At 31.0% G+C, this 15,963-nt stretch overlaps 2 protein-coding genes across 2 annotated transcripts; both read right to left on the minus strand.

Moving 5' to 3' along the window:
* Positions 1–471: 471 nt before the first annotated feature.
* HELRODRAFT_159376 (hypothetical protein) lies at positions 472–4,494 on the minus strand (the record flags this gene model as incomplete). The annotated part of the gene is made up of 3 exons (XM_009011263.1): positions 472–559; positions 1,084–1,143; positions 2,999–4,494. 3 exons carry the CDS (start codon positions 4,492–4,494, stop codon positions 472–474), a joined length of 1,644 nt encoding a protein of 547 aa, XP_009009511.1.
* A 3,834-nt stretch (positions 4,495–8,328) lies between these two features.
* Positions 8,329–10,869, minus strand: HELRODRAFT_159377 (hypothetical protein; the record flags this gene model as incomplete). Its single annotated transcript, XM_009011264.1, has 4 exons — positions 8,329–8,417; positions 8,577–8,672; positions 9,645–9,729; positions 10,828–10,869. The coding sequence occupies 4 exons, from the start codon at positions 10,867–10,869 to the stop codon at positions 8,329–8,331; spliced, it is 312 nt and encodes a 103-aa protein (XP_009009512.1).
* Between the last annotated feature and the right edge of the window lie 5,094 nt (positions 10,870–15,963).

The following is a 15,963-nucleotide window of genomic DNA, read 5'->3' on the forward strand; positions in this document are numbered from 1 at the left end:
GAAGATGCACTGCGTGTGAACTCGGGCAGAAGTGATGCAGTTAAGTGCGAACTGTGGAATCAAACATGCTTCATGAAAGCATTTCCACGTTCGGCAAGTATTATTGTTGGTACATGGTACAATGAACAAATTTTTTATTTAAAATCAACTAAATAAAAAAATTGAAGGACATCGAAACAAAACTCAGCTGATTCTCTGCAACTAATATAAGGCAGACAATAATAAAAATACTGATAAAAAATAGAAAAACTTAATATGAAGTTAATAGTAACGTGAATGATGTTGATTTATTTAATTTCTACAACGTCAGCAATACAGTCATTAATAAAAAAAAAAAAAAACTAAAAATCCATCATGTCTGAGTTAGCTGATTGAAGCGTTATCACTGTGAAAATTGTTGTTAAAGTTGTGTGGTTGTATTTATCCTGTTGCTTTGCTCCTATTGTTATTTTTCTTGTTTTTTTTTGTTATTTATGAGGTAGCTGGTTTAAATTTTTGGCAAATTTTCATATTAAGACGAACGATCGGTTTCGCGTGCTCTATTCCATTCTTGCGTGTCCTGTTAGCGAAGAAAATTAGAGGGAAAAATTGCAAATCACACGCTGAAGTGTGAGTGTTGGAAATTGTGTTTCAATAACATTCAAAAACATTTTAACATTTAAACCACCAAAAAATTATTATTTTGTTAGTTATGATGATGACGACAATAATGATAATTATGAGGATGATTATGATGACGATTATGATGATGATTGTGATAATGATAAATACGATAGTGATTACGATGATGACCGTGAAGTAGGAGGGTGATGGCGATGAATACGCTGTTTCTACAGAATTGCAAATTTTTTTTTTCATTTTTAAATTTTTGAAATTAAATCAATTATAAACATTTTCAAAAAATGTTATCAGCCTTACTGGTTCACACATACATTTGAACAGGAGAATACAAAAATAGAGAAGTAGAGACAGCAGGCTGTTCAGTTGGATAGTAATTTAAAAGTATCCCAAGACGCAAGATGTAATTGAGTAGTGAAGAGAATGAATGGACAGAAAGCATCAGGTGAAATAGCGTGTGAATACTTTATAAGCATGAGCACACTTTTGTCTTTCTCGATGTTCATGTTGGCGTAGTTGGTTTGCCTTTTTTTATGTTTATGTTATAAGTTTTTGTGTTGTTTTTGTGTTGTTGTTGGTGTTGTTTGCTGTGATTTTACTTTGAATTAGTTTTGTTGTTGTTATTTTTCTTTTGTGGCACTACTAAGTGCGTGTTGGATTAGTTTTTTGCGGTTGATAATTCTGCAGCTAAAAGAAATTTATTGCTATTATTAGCGGTTATTTTCTGACTTACAATACCTGTAGATATTTGCTATCAATGCTGTTGTAACTTTTTGTAAGTTTTTTTTGTTCCAACTTAGTTTTTTATATGATTGTTATTAATTGATGGGCAATTTTCATAAGTTTGTGGTTATTTTTTACATTTTTAGTGCACTGTGTGACATTCTTTCATCAAAGACTTTTTTAACAATTCAACCATGCAACAAAAGCCAAACTAAGGAATCTCACATGTATTTTGTAATAACTTTGTTACTTTTAAATAACAATATTGCTTCTAAGCCGTTGATCATATTTTAAAATTTGATTATTTTTTCATAGCTTTAAAACTGCTGCTCGTTACTGCTTATGGAAATGTTTTAGTGGAAGGAAGTGGATGCATCTCATGCGGATGAAGCTGATGATGAAGATGAGGATGATGATGAGGAGGAAGATAATTACGGTAATCATGATAGTGGTTTTGGGAAGAGAATAATAAGAACTATGATGGCAAGAATTGTGAGGCAGATATTAATGATGATGATGAAAATTGTTAGGATGATTATGACGATGTGGATGAAGATGGGGATGAAGATGATGAAGAAGTGGAATATGATGGAGATGATAAAGAAAAAGATAATGACAAAGTGTTGGACAAAAATAGTGATGATGATGATGATGCAAAAATAGTAGTTTGGTAATGTATATGATAATGACAAACATGACGGGCATGGAATAGAGATTGATGAAAAGGAAGTGGCAATTAAGGAGGTAGTGAGGCAACATGGAAATTCCTTTCAACCATCAACTCGTAGACTATAAATTATCTTCTCTCAACAAATTTTTTCCTTTGGAATTCATTAGCCAATTATCTCTCAGAATTTTTGAACGTAACACACAATTTTTTTAAAAACAAAAAATTCAAACACTTTTTTTGTATTATATTTGTAACCGAGAGCATACAAAATTTATTTTGAGAAAGTTAAAAAACATCTTATTCAAGAAAAAAAATAAATACATCTATTAAAAGTTGAATATATATCAATCATAAAAAAAAATTTCAACTCTTAAAAATATAATGAACGGTGAGTGGAGCAAATATTAATAAAACATTTTTTCCACATTGTCAACGTATGAAAATTAAAAAGCGAAACTCGTGCGGCCCTCAAGTAAAAGCATATTTGACTCATCTCTTTTTATCTCTTTTTTCTTTCTCACCCACCTACCAACACCATCATCACCCCCAACGTCACCATCATCGTCGTCATCATCATCTCGTCTATTAGTCACCATTTTATTTTTTTTACTTTTGGTGGAAAAAAATTTTGAAATACTTCTTAATTTCCCTCTGAAGGTTTTTTTGCTTCGGTTTACATTTCTTTGCTGCAATGAGTTTGTTGTTCTAAAACCAGATTTATTATGTTGAGAATGAAAAAAATGATAGTGAGAACCATGATAAGGACGATGAGAATGATAATGAAGACGACGATGAGGATGATGATGAGGGTGAGGATGGTGACAAAGGAAATCTGCAGAATCTGCAGAAACGGTATTCAAATAGTAACACGGTTCAAAGTTTCTTCCTTGGTGGTTGGGACATAAATTCTTATGGTCGGCGCGATTGGAAAAACTAATTGATGGATGTTCATCTCGGCGTCGTAATGTTTGTAATTTATTAAAAAACTTCGGCAACATGTAGCCGATGATTCCGAGATTGTTGTTTGGGAAGTTTGCGTTTGATTTGTTGTTGACTTTAATTTTATTTTCGTGTTTGTTGTTGCTCGGCACAGAGTTGAAATTGTTCGGGTTATCAATATATTTGTTTGATTTGTGAATAACGTCAGTGTTCTTTGAAGAGAAATTTTTTTCTTTGGTGTTTGAAACAAAATTTTGTTTGTGAAAGTTGTTGAAGCAGCTGTTGTTGTCGTAGCAGTTTTCATTGTAGTTTTTGCTGTCGTTGAGGCGTCGTTCGTTGCGTTTGTTGCAGTGGGTGGAATTTATATTAGGAAAGTTGCAATTACAAGTTGCCGTTGAATCAAATTGATGGTGTCCGAACCCATCCATCAGCGCTTCATTGTTACTATCTGCAAGACTTTCGTTGTTCTCACCACCGTCATCGTCGTCATCATCACTATTGTAAATCTGCTCATCGCCACTATTATCATCACTGTTTCTATTATTATCTTCATCATGAAGAACTTCGCCATCATCACGCTGCTCCAGCTCGCTCTGGTAACTTGAGGCGTTTTCAACCTTTTCAGTGAGGCTTGTGGTGGTGACTTCATAATCGCTGTCATCGGAGCCCGTCAACTTCATCATTTCACAAAATTCTGCCTCTTCATCATCACTAACGTCATCATCATCTTCGTCGTCCTCGTCATCATCATCTTTGTTAACATCGTCATAGCAGTAGACGTCACCATCGACGTTTTTAAAATAATCTTTCTCTTTATTTATTTTTCTTCGTCTCCTTTTAAAGCGTTTTGAATTTTCTGAACTTTTTTTGCACCAGCAAACGAGAACAGCTGCACTGGCCAACGTCGTAACGAAAACAAATATTGTTGTTATAATGATGATGACTGTCACCGAGTAGGCGTCGTATGCGTTGCTGCTGCTGCTGCCGTAACCTATCAAGTACTCCACGTTTCTGCTCTTATCGTTGTTGTTGTTGTTGTTGTTTAAAAATTTTGTTTTGAGTCGATTTTGAATTTTTTGTTGTTGTTGGCCTTCGGAGATGTTATTATTCATTGAGTTGAAACCTTGGTGTTGACGTACGTGCGATGATTGATACTGCGACTGTTTGAAATTGGTTTTGCTGCGGTTTGAAAAATTGTAGTAGTTGTTCTTGTTGTCGCGAGTGATATCAGTGAAGTTATTATTATTTTCACTGAAAAGCGAGTCGTTGTGTATTGTACCTACCCAACTGGTTCGTTGATCATTTGATCGAAAATTAGTAATGCTGTTGTTGTCTTGGCCACCTGCGTTGGTTTTAATTTTAATGTTGTCGCTGATTAAGATGTTATACCGATTTTTGTTATGTCTATTAATGTCACTAAGGGTTTTGTTAAAGCTTTGATTATTGTTAGAGTTGTTGTTGTTATTTTTCATGAAAGGCCTTCTACTGTTTATAACCCGGTGTCCGATCACTTGACCAGATGTGTTGGGGTGAATGAGTAGCATGTTTCCACTTGTTTGGTGAATGTTTTGAAAAATTATCTTAAGCGATGGCTTACGGTTTCGTGGTTAATGTTTGAAACATTTCCGTTATATTTAATTACTTTTATTAATTATTATAATTATTGTTATTATTGTTATTATTATTATTATTATTATTATTATTATTATTATTATTACTATTATTATTACTTTATGCGATTGTTGTTGGTTATTTAACAAAATGGATTATTGTTGAAGCAGTTGATGGGCTGTTGCTGAGTTTGTTGCTGTCGATGAAGAAAGACTGTGGCTGTAAATGTTGGTAGAAATGAGAGAAATGGGATTTTACATTTTTTTATACGCCTTATTAAAATGAACTTCAATTAATTTTATGTTTAATTTGCATTTTTCAAAGTTTTGCTCATAAAGGCTGACCTGAAGCAGTTCATTTCACGTTTGATAATAAAACAGAAAGTCCTTTAAAAAGTAAAATATGAATTTATTTTAAATATTCTAAACTTATATTTCAAACAAATCAATCTATTCAGTTATTATAGAAATGAGTTAATAAGTACTTTACTTAAATGATGTATTATAATTTTTAACGATTCACTTTTATAAATTTTAGTTGAAAAATTCTTTCTTAGATAAAATTAAAAAATTATTGACATTATCTCTGCAATTTATCCAATATCTGATATTTTTCATGACCATTTTCAAAACAACGGATGTCATTTAACACATTTATATCAAGCGGAAATGTTAAACTTTCAAGAAAAAACATCAAAGACGAGGCTAAAACTGCGAACGAGGTGGTAATAAAAAGAGTACATGGAAGCAGTCCAATTTATTTTATTCCAAGCATTATTGCCGCAGAACTTCATAAAAATGGACGCAGAACGACATTTTATAATTGCTAACGTGATGTATACGCAACGCATACTTACCTACACACACCAACATATATGTGTGCGTCTTTAAGCATGTTATCATAAGAACTGCGGTATGTTCACGTTCATATGCCGACCTGCCTTATGCGCGTGATACAGTGTGATATTTAAATACGGTTATAATGTACATATCTCTCTATTTTTATGTAAATATATAAAAATATTTATAATTATTTATATTTAGATATATATATATATATATATATATATATATATATATATATGTTAGTATATTATATATATATATATATGTTACGTAATCTAACAATCGAACAAGATCGCGAGGAGCGACTGCTCCATCTCTCTCAAGAATTAGAAGTTAAAAAGAAGGTAGTTCAAGACTTGTCAAATCAACTAACTGAATTGTTGAATCAATGGGATCACTGCGATGTTGATTGCATTGTCAAGAATGAACTAAACTTATGCCGGAAAGAATGCAATCATCAAAACTAAAACTTCATAAAAAACTGACCAACCTGATAACTAAAGGAAATAACAATATTATGAAAGATAGATTCATCAATCTTAGCCACCACATCCTTACAGACAAGCAAAAAGCGTTTTTAAACCTGGGATTGAATTGCCATTATCTGAAAAAACCTAACAAAATTGAAAAAAGATAGAAAAGCTAATGATGTCTATAAGCGACGCTGAACGTCAAAGTAAATTAAGCGTCAACCCCTCTGTTGCCATTGAGCTTCAAGCTGAAGCCAAGAAACAACGAGGTAGTTTTCAAAGTAAGCTACTCAATGAGGAGATGAAGGATGAGGCGAAGCAACTTAGGGAGAATAAAGATATCGTAATAAGACGCGCAGATAAATCTGCACAATATGTCATTATCGACCGAGCCGATTACCATGAAAAACTCAATGATGTTCTCAATGATACAAATAAGTTCCAAGTAATCAAAAAAGATCCCACTCCTCAACTAAAAACTAAATTAAACACAATAATTAAGAAGATAAGAAAGCACATCACCGATGACAAACTTCCATCACTTATAGGCGAATACTCTCCTGGCTACTTACATGGAAATATAAAAACGCACAAAAAATAATCATCCCATCCGACCAATTTAGCCAAATTACAACTGTCACCTACCCTGTTGCAAAAACCTGACACCTAATTCGCATCAAAGTTCAATTTTACAACACCAAAGTTAATTTTTACAACGTCAAAGTTCATCTTGACAAAGTCAATATTTCCCTATATATACAGCAAGGAGCACTGATGATGATTTATTTTGAATTTTAATAAACTAAACGTTCACCAAAAAACTTTAGTGAGAAAAATCGAAAAAAACGAACTACAAACATATTAACGCCAAACATTCGGTAGAATTTATAGAATATTGTAAAAATATATTATATAAGTATATATAATTATATTATATATATATACGTATGTATCTATATATATATATATGATATGTTTAAATTCACGTACACTGGATACATCAATAAATTTCTTAACTATGCACAAGCTTCTAGAAGTGTACCGCTAAAATTTTAAAATAATTTTAGCACTCGCATAGTTGAATTATAAAATTTTACCTAATAAAAAATTCATAAATTTTATCTAAACAAATATTTGAGAACATATTAGGTACAATATTCATAAATTGTTGCAAGTTTTTGGTGGATATCAGACAAATTATTCCAGCTGATTAAACAGGAGTGTTAGGTTTGTAGGTTTGAAAAACTAGCACCGGGTATTGAAGCCACACAAAATTATTACTCCAAACTGGATTGTAACAACATCATTCAATCTAAGAGATGAATGCGTATTTCTTATTTTTACAGTTTTTAAAAACGAGAATTTATTAACAGTGTGTAGAAAACCATTGAAAAGTATCTTAATTAAATTAGAAAGGCAGTATTTACTGCACGACTGTCAGCGTATCGAAATAATTCCACTATAATCTAATTTTAAAAAATTCAGTTTTTTGAAAATTAAATTAATCTTCTGACAAGTAGGGCTCTTCGGAAAATCGGCGATCGATTGGTCGTCGGATCGAACTTTATAACAACTTTTGATGTTTTCAATTTTCAAAAGCTGTGTTTACTTTTAAATATAGTTTTTCTGAAAATTTGAATCCGTTTTAGAATGAAAAAATTAACATAACCAAAAATAAACAAATATAAGATAAAACAAACAAACAAATAAACAAATAATCAAACAAATGAATATACAAGTAGATAAATGTCATAATTGGAATGGAAGAAATAGCATCTGAGCCGCCATAAAATAAACGAGCGTTTCTGTTCTCTTACGATAATATGCACAGGCACACGTAAATAATTTGGGCTAGATCGAAATAATTTAATTTTGAAAAAAAAAATTCTTATTAATATGTACGATGAAATTATTAAAAGAGTATTTTATAATTAGATTGAAGAGTAACATAAAGTTGAATACTTTTAATAATTTATTTTATTTTATATCAGTTGTGATTTATTATTTTCTTGATTTATGGAAATAAGCAAGAAAATAAACAATCTGAAAAAAATGAAACCTACAAATTTCAAAATGGGAAATGTTGATAAAATATTGTAAGCGATTTATCAAGATTTAAGATGGATGCAGTTGTATAAATTACAATATTTTTACCTGTTCTTATTATTATTTTGGGAATAATTTCATACCATTTTTTCTTTTTAGGTGCATTTAAATTTTTTTTTTTCTGGCAATTGTTTCTTTTTCTGACACTTTTCCTTCCGGCTTGATATTCTCCTCAACATTCAATCGTTTTCTGTTTGTTTAGAGCAAATATGACGCTCAATTCAACTTTGCGTGTACATCATCTAGCAATACCACTGTGACGTATGTTCTGACGTCATTGATGGTAAACAATGAGCAGTCGGATTATCCGGCCTCTAAATTATCTCTTAATTTATAATTTTTATTTTCATTTATAGTCCGGAAAATCAAATTTTAAATGAATGTATCTTGCAAATTTATATATATCTCGAAGGAATGGCTTGTAGAGAATAATGTCTGGAAGATGTACACGTTAGCTCTAATGATCTCATGTTTTGTTAGTATTTGTTAGCGGCTGCTGTTGGTTCGTATAAAGTTGTTGGTGTTTGCTTGTTGGAGTTTATTATAAAATTGCTGGAATTTGTTGCTGAGTTGTTTAGGGATTATCTTACTTACTTGTCTGTTGCAGGTGCATCGTGCGATTTTTTTTCACGCCGACATTTTCATCCTTTACACCGACAAATTTTTGTTTGGCCAGGGGCTCTGCCAGTGCTAATTTACATAATAATAATAATAATATTAATAATAAATATTTGTGAATGTCACAAGAAAAGTTAATAATTGCGTTTTGACGTATTCTTAAAACCATAATAAAAAAAATGAAAGTTTTAATTTATAAATTTTTTTGAAAAGTGTATTAAAAATAATTTAACGATCAAACGATAGGTGTTTAAATAATTTAACATAAAGTTAAACAACATAAACAGCTGTAAACATCAGACAAACAATGTGAAACATGACAAGATACACTCATCGATGAAGATGTAGAACTACTAAGAAGCAGTTTAGCGTATGCACACTCATATCGATTGGGCTCATTTACATAAGATATTCTTCAACATCATGTTCAATTTCTTCTCGTGAAATTTCATTCAAACGTACGAGTGTTAACGTGTCTGTGAGCTCTTTGTGCCTTTCAGTTTCTCCCTTCAATTTATACACATGACTAAAATTTTAATTGTTTTTCCAAAGTTAGGAATTTTTTGAAAATGTTTAATAGAATTCACCATAAAACACTCATTTAAAAATAAAAACTTTTATAATTCTCACATCCGTGCAGCGTGGATACAAGAACACGGCTGATAGATAAATATCAAAAAGTGTCCCTCCATAATGAATCTCTATTCCAAACACAGAGCATTAAGGCCAATGCATAAACTAATTCACAAAAAGCAACTGAACGAACAAACGTACGAACGAACGAACAAGCAAACGAATTAATGAACAAGCAAACGAACGAACGAAAGAACGGTCGAATGCACATGCGTTCGAGCAAGAGTTATTATTGCGTGGAGCACTATCATAAAATGGATCGTTAAAGATACGTTGCATTGTGTGTGGAAATTATTGTTTACAGGGTTTTGTCTTGCATCCGACATTGTAGATCACGCGAATCATGGTATTATATTAATGTCATTATTTGTTAGGTCGATCAAATTGGAGTTTTTATGATTCTATACGCACCTTGCATGCTGGTATGCACGTACAAATTTATTTTTCTGTGGGCTGCAGGTAAAACTGTGCCAAATTGTACATAGTTCAATGACCACTGACCAATTGTGACCGATTGGAATACATAAATAAATAAACAAACCAATAAATGAATAAATAAATAAAATTTAAAAAATAGAGTCATATGATTATTAGTCAACCAACAAGCAAAATGAAACTTAGCTTCAAATTACCATCAAGTATTTATTGATAGTTAAAGCTATTTTCATGCACATGAGGAAAACAACCCAAAGTTATAAAATTTTTGATCGATTCCTTATTCTGTTTGGCCGCCCAATCATACATGAAAACTTGTACAGTACAACTCTCATACCAGCATTCAAATTTTATGACACTGCCTTTTCGAAATGCTTTACAAATTTTGCTACAACAAAAAATTTATTAAAAATTTTTAGCTGTTTTTGCGTTGATCAGTTTAGTTCATGTGTTCATGTGTTTTTTACTATCTGCTTAACATTTTTTGTTATTAAGGACATCGTGATAAAATAATAATTTTGACATAAACTTATTTATTTTGATGTCGTAGGAATATTAATGATAGAAAATGGATATGATATTGATATATAACATTTGTTATCTGTATAATATTTGTAGAATGTAAACAAAGTGAATGAAAATTTGACATATCAAAGATGTGAACCAACATTATACTGTTTTGTTGTCAGTTGCGGTTCATGAACGCTCTTCATCATCAATCATGTACGTACTCGTTGTTGTTGTTGTGCCCGTCTCCTGTCTCACTTTTTCGTCCGTTATTAAATTTTTATAACTTCTATGAACATACGATCCCATCAATGTGATTGCTTCGCGCAAAATGTCAAAATGTGGATGGTTTGATCGGCATGGTGTTTTATATCTGTAGCTATTTATATGTTTGCTTCTTTACATACATTTGTGTCTGAATGTTTGTTTGTCTGTCTGTCAGTTGGTCTGTTTGTTTGTCTGTCTGTGTTTGATTCACTGTATTGTACAATTTAATCATTAATATTGAAAATAAGATAAACATGAACAATGCAATAAAAGTTTGAAAAGAAAAACACATAAAGTGGAAGCAGAAATGGTTCAGAGTGATGAAATGGATTCAGTTAAAATTTAAATAATTGTCCATATCAATTTGGGACATCATCATACATACCATTCCATGTACGACACACGACCACGCAAAAATTGATTGCATTTTTAACAAAGAAGAATTACACTGGAAGGATTTTGACCTGTATGGCTTAATTGTTGGAAATGAGGATGAGAAAAATATGAAAAAAAACGTGCGGTTTTATGGAAAATTTCAATAATGATAAAAATTGATGATGATGGAAATGAAATTGTAAAAAAATATTGAAAAAATAATGATGATGGTTAAAAAATGTGATATGATGGATGATGGTCTGGATAGAAAGCAGGACAATTTAATTAAGCTGCAACGATGTCAATTGGTCAACAATCGGATGCCAAGTTACCGGTGAATTTTTTATGATATCCTCATTTCATAATTTCACGTTTGGTTTTTTGTCTGTTTTTCGTTATTTACTTTTTCATTTTCCTTTTTTGATGACTCATTTTTATAGTTTTGAAAAATAAACCTCTCTTTCAACTCCATTTTTAAGTATACATATTATACGTTTACAAAAATGAATAAAAAGGCTCAGCAATACGTATATCCGAAACACGAATATTTCACTGAAAACTTTGCTACATCTGTTTCTATGGCACCACATCCTACCACATATACATACGTTACTGTCGTTTAAATCTTCAATGTCATTACGAGCAATATCTTTCTATGGATAATCTTCTACTGATAATATCAAATTAACTCTCCTACTTAATTAAGAATTGTTAAACATAGACGCATGCATACACACAAATATAGATAGACATAAACCAAGACACACACGTACACACAAATGTATACAATCACATGCATTCGACACACGTTCGTCCCTGTCTCTTCTACATATCTGATCATTTTATTATTATTCATCCATATTGCCTGCCATCTCCTTGAGATATTGTTGTTGCTAGTTTTTTTTGTGTTGTTTTTTTAATGTTGTTGTTATTTAGTAATTTTAATTTATCTTTTAAATATTTTAATTTATTTCAACTATGTTGATGTATTTCCTTTTGGTACAAAAATGCTTGACATGTTTTTAAGCTAATGTTTCATTCAGCGCTGTAACTAGTTTTATTGTTGTCATTTTAGTCAAAATAACGTTGTGGTTGTTGTTGGTCTTGCGTGCAACATCAAACCATGAAGGACAAACAGACAGACAAAAGACAGACAGATAAACCATGATGGACAAGCAGACAGAAAAAAGACAGACAGACAGACAGATACATACAATTTCTTTTTTATATAATGATAATGATCTCAGGCAGCTCTTCCATGCAAAAAAGATAGGGTGCCTATGGGCCGTTTAGATATACCAGTTTTATATTTTCAGTGGTAGCCAAGTAATAATGAAACCAATAAATAGGCATCGAACTCAAATACCGTTGACATTATTAAATAGTGAAACCGACTTGAACCATAGTTAAACCTAGTCAACTCTACATGAATCTAACCAAACCCTAATTAACTCCATCGAAAAATATTGATATATACCTAGTTGAAATTAAACAGATGGAGATAGCGTAAAAGAAAAGAATTGTGTGTTGCGGTCCGCTGGATTTTGGAGGAAAATTTTAATATTTTATGTCGTAGGAGCGTGAGTTGATTGACAAGACATGACATACACATTTGTTTGATTGCTTTGTGGGATCTAACTAACTCAACAACACAGCGTGTTGCCATCTTGTGATACTATATTCTTTTCAATGTTTTGTTTTTGAATAGTTGTAAGGTGCTATTTGTTTTGGTGTGAAGATGATAAATGGGGAAATCTGAAAATACAAAAGTAAGCTGCTAAGAAACAAAGTAGAACTTAAAGTGAGCGTAGTACATCCAATTTGAAGAGCCAGTTTGCAATCAAAATATATTTCCTGCCTCTGGCTTCTTCCACTTTACGACCAGAAAAAACATACGTCATGTGCTTATACACACCACACACACACACACACACACACACACACACACACACACACACACCATACACACATACGCGAGCATTCTTATTTGTAAACAACAAAATTTGTTGTCTAATAAATAATTTTGTAGATTTTTTTAAATGGTTAACATCACACCATACCCACACATGCACGCACGCACACGCACGCACACGCATTCTTATTTTTGTATAAAAAACAAAGCTGTTTATCCAATAAATAATGTTTTTGGATTTTGTTAAAATGGTTTACTTCTTCCTGCTTTAGCTCGGGGCTTTTTTTCAGCATCATATCATTTGAAATAAATGTTTTCCAGTTAAGATTATTTTTGTTTCATGAATAATTTTCAATATTATTACTGACATATTGTTGTTAAACTGAACTAATTGAACTAATATGCTCCAACAATTCAATAATTTAATTTTTTATTGGTGGGAAAAAATGATTTAAAAACAAAAATTTTATCAATTTTTTAAAAACATTTAAATTAAATTTTTTAATTTTCTAAAATTAATTACTAAATTTTCCAATTGTTTAGACATAAATATCTATAAATATTAGCTTAAATGCTCATGAATTCCGTTAATTTTCCAAATAATGTTGCCCAATCGAACACACCACAGTATCAAAATTATTCTCACACCTTAGTGAACGCTGGCCGACATTAGAACATTAATGTCAATGCCATCAATAACATCAACGACATGATTGTTTCATCACACTGTTATCACATCAACATTCTACTACTGCCACCGTCATCCCCTTCAAAATGTTTGCCTTCGTTGTCATTTGCCACTTCTTTGTTGACTCTATGTTTTCATCAAGCCAGTTAGCAGCTCCTGTCATCTTCACAAAATAATTATGGAGTTTGGGAAATATTTATATATATATATATATATATATATATATATATATATATATATATATATATATATATATTTACAATATTCTATAAATTCTACCGAATGTTTGGCGTTAATATGTTTGTAGTTCGTTTTTTCGATTTTTCTCACTAAAGTTTTTTGGTGAACGTTTAGTTTATTAAAATTCAAAATAAACTTATTTTTCGAATTCATGCTGCAAATAAGGCCATATTTCGATTCCGAATGAATCATCGTCAGTGCTCCTTGTTGTTTATATAGGGAAATACTGACTGTCAATCGAACAAGATCGCGAGCAGCGACTGCTCCATCTCTCTCGAGAATTAGAAGTTAAAAAGAAGGTAGTTCAAGAGAATATTGTAAAAATTATGGTCTATTACCAACATATATATATATATATATATATATATATATATATATATATATATATATATATACAGAATTTCTACCGTTAGATAATTTCTTATTACAAGACATTACATTACCAAATGCTTGAAAGATGGATTCTAATAAAAAACTATCCAACACTAGAAATGCTGCAGATTTCATAAATTACTATATTAATTATGGTCTTATACGTGTGTATGTGTAAGTGTGTGTGTATCTGTGTGTACAATGCATGTATGATTATGCCTTAGTTTCTAGGTGAAACCACAAAAACGCAAATATTATTTCAAATATTTACTTAGTCATCATTGAGTAATAACACTTGTATGTTTATATGGTTTTTACGTATAAGTGTCGTTTATATACATAAGATACATTACACCGAAAAAATACCACAAATAAGCCCACACACACACATACACAAACAAACACACACACTCGCATACACAAACACACACACAGAGACACACACACAAGCACCATACAGAGAAGGAAATGACATGACATCCGTGTAACATGGCATCCAACGTTATTGTGATGTGATATGACGTTAAGAGTTCGTTGTAGGTTTTTATAAAATTTAACTTTGTAATGCTATAAAGTATGACGCAACATAACATCATCATAATGTAATGTGTTGTAATGTAATTTGCTGTAATGTGATGTGTTGGGCTGTCTTGTATGACGCAATGGACGATGTAGCAGGCATTAATCTACGTCAGCAATTGTGGAACTTTTTGGCCGGCCCAATGTTATCGTCTGCATGGAAGGAGGTGTGTGTGTGTGTATGTGTGCGTGTGTATGTGTGCGTATGTGTGTATGTGTGTGTGTGTGTGTGTGTGGGATTAATCACGTGATTCTACTTTGTAAATATTATGAAGATTGATTGGTTGTAACTAATGCTCATAGGAAATGAATGATAATACGCCGATGTTTTAGTCCGTCGTCTGTTTTCAAAGTGCACACAAATGTGTATAAGATATATATATATATATATATATATATATATATATATATATATATATATATATATATATATATATATATATATATATATATATATATATATATATATATATATATATATATATATATATATATATATATATATATATATATATATATATATATATATATATATATATATATATATATATATATATATATATATATATATATATATATATATATATATATATATATATATATATATATATATATATATATATATATATATGTATAACAGATATGAGATGTATATATATATATATATATATATATATATATATATATATATATGTATGTATATGTATAACAGATATGAGATGTATATATATATATATTACTGTGTGTGCGTGTGTGTGTGTGTGCATTGCAGTAAGTGTTGATTCAGTTATGTTTGCTAACAATGATAAAACACCAGGCAGCAAGCTACTTGAGATAGAAAATTAAATTTCCTGTTAATGGAGATGATATTATTAAATGTGATAATGGTGATGATGATAATGGTGATGACGATGATGATGATGATGATGATGATGATGACGATGGTGGTGATGATGATGATGGTGGTGACGATGATGAGGATAATGATGATGATGGTGCTGATGATGATGAAGTTAATTGTTGATGTTGTTGATGTTGTTGATTTAAAGACGACGATGATGATAAAAACATGGAAAAACATGATGATACGGGTGATATGAGTGATGTTTACATTATGATAATAAGAACTTTTTATGTTCTAACATTTATCAAACTCATCGTCATCATGTGAACTCATTTGCATTCGCACTTATCATTCAGAGGCTTTTTTTCCATTCTGGACGTTTATTAATTTTTTGAAGCAATTAACAACTTTATGTTTTGCAAGTGTTAAGTTTGGAAAATTTTAAATATCACCTATTCGTTTTGTACAACGTATCTCTTTTGTAAAACATTATTCTTAGATTTATTAGTAA

The sequence above is a fragment of the Helobdella robusta genome (genome assembly GCF_000326865.2).
Source record: "Helobdella robusta unplaced genomic scaffold HELROscaffold_1, whole genome shotgun sequence".
Taxonomy (NCBI): Eukaryota; Metazoa; Annelida; class Clitellata; order Rhynchobdellida; family Glossiphoniidae; genus Helobdella; species Helobdella robusta.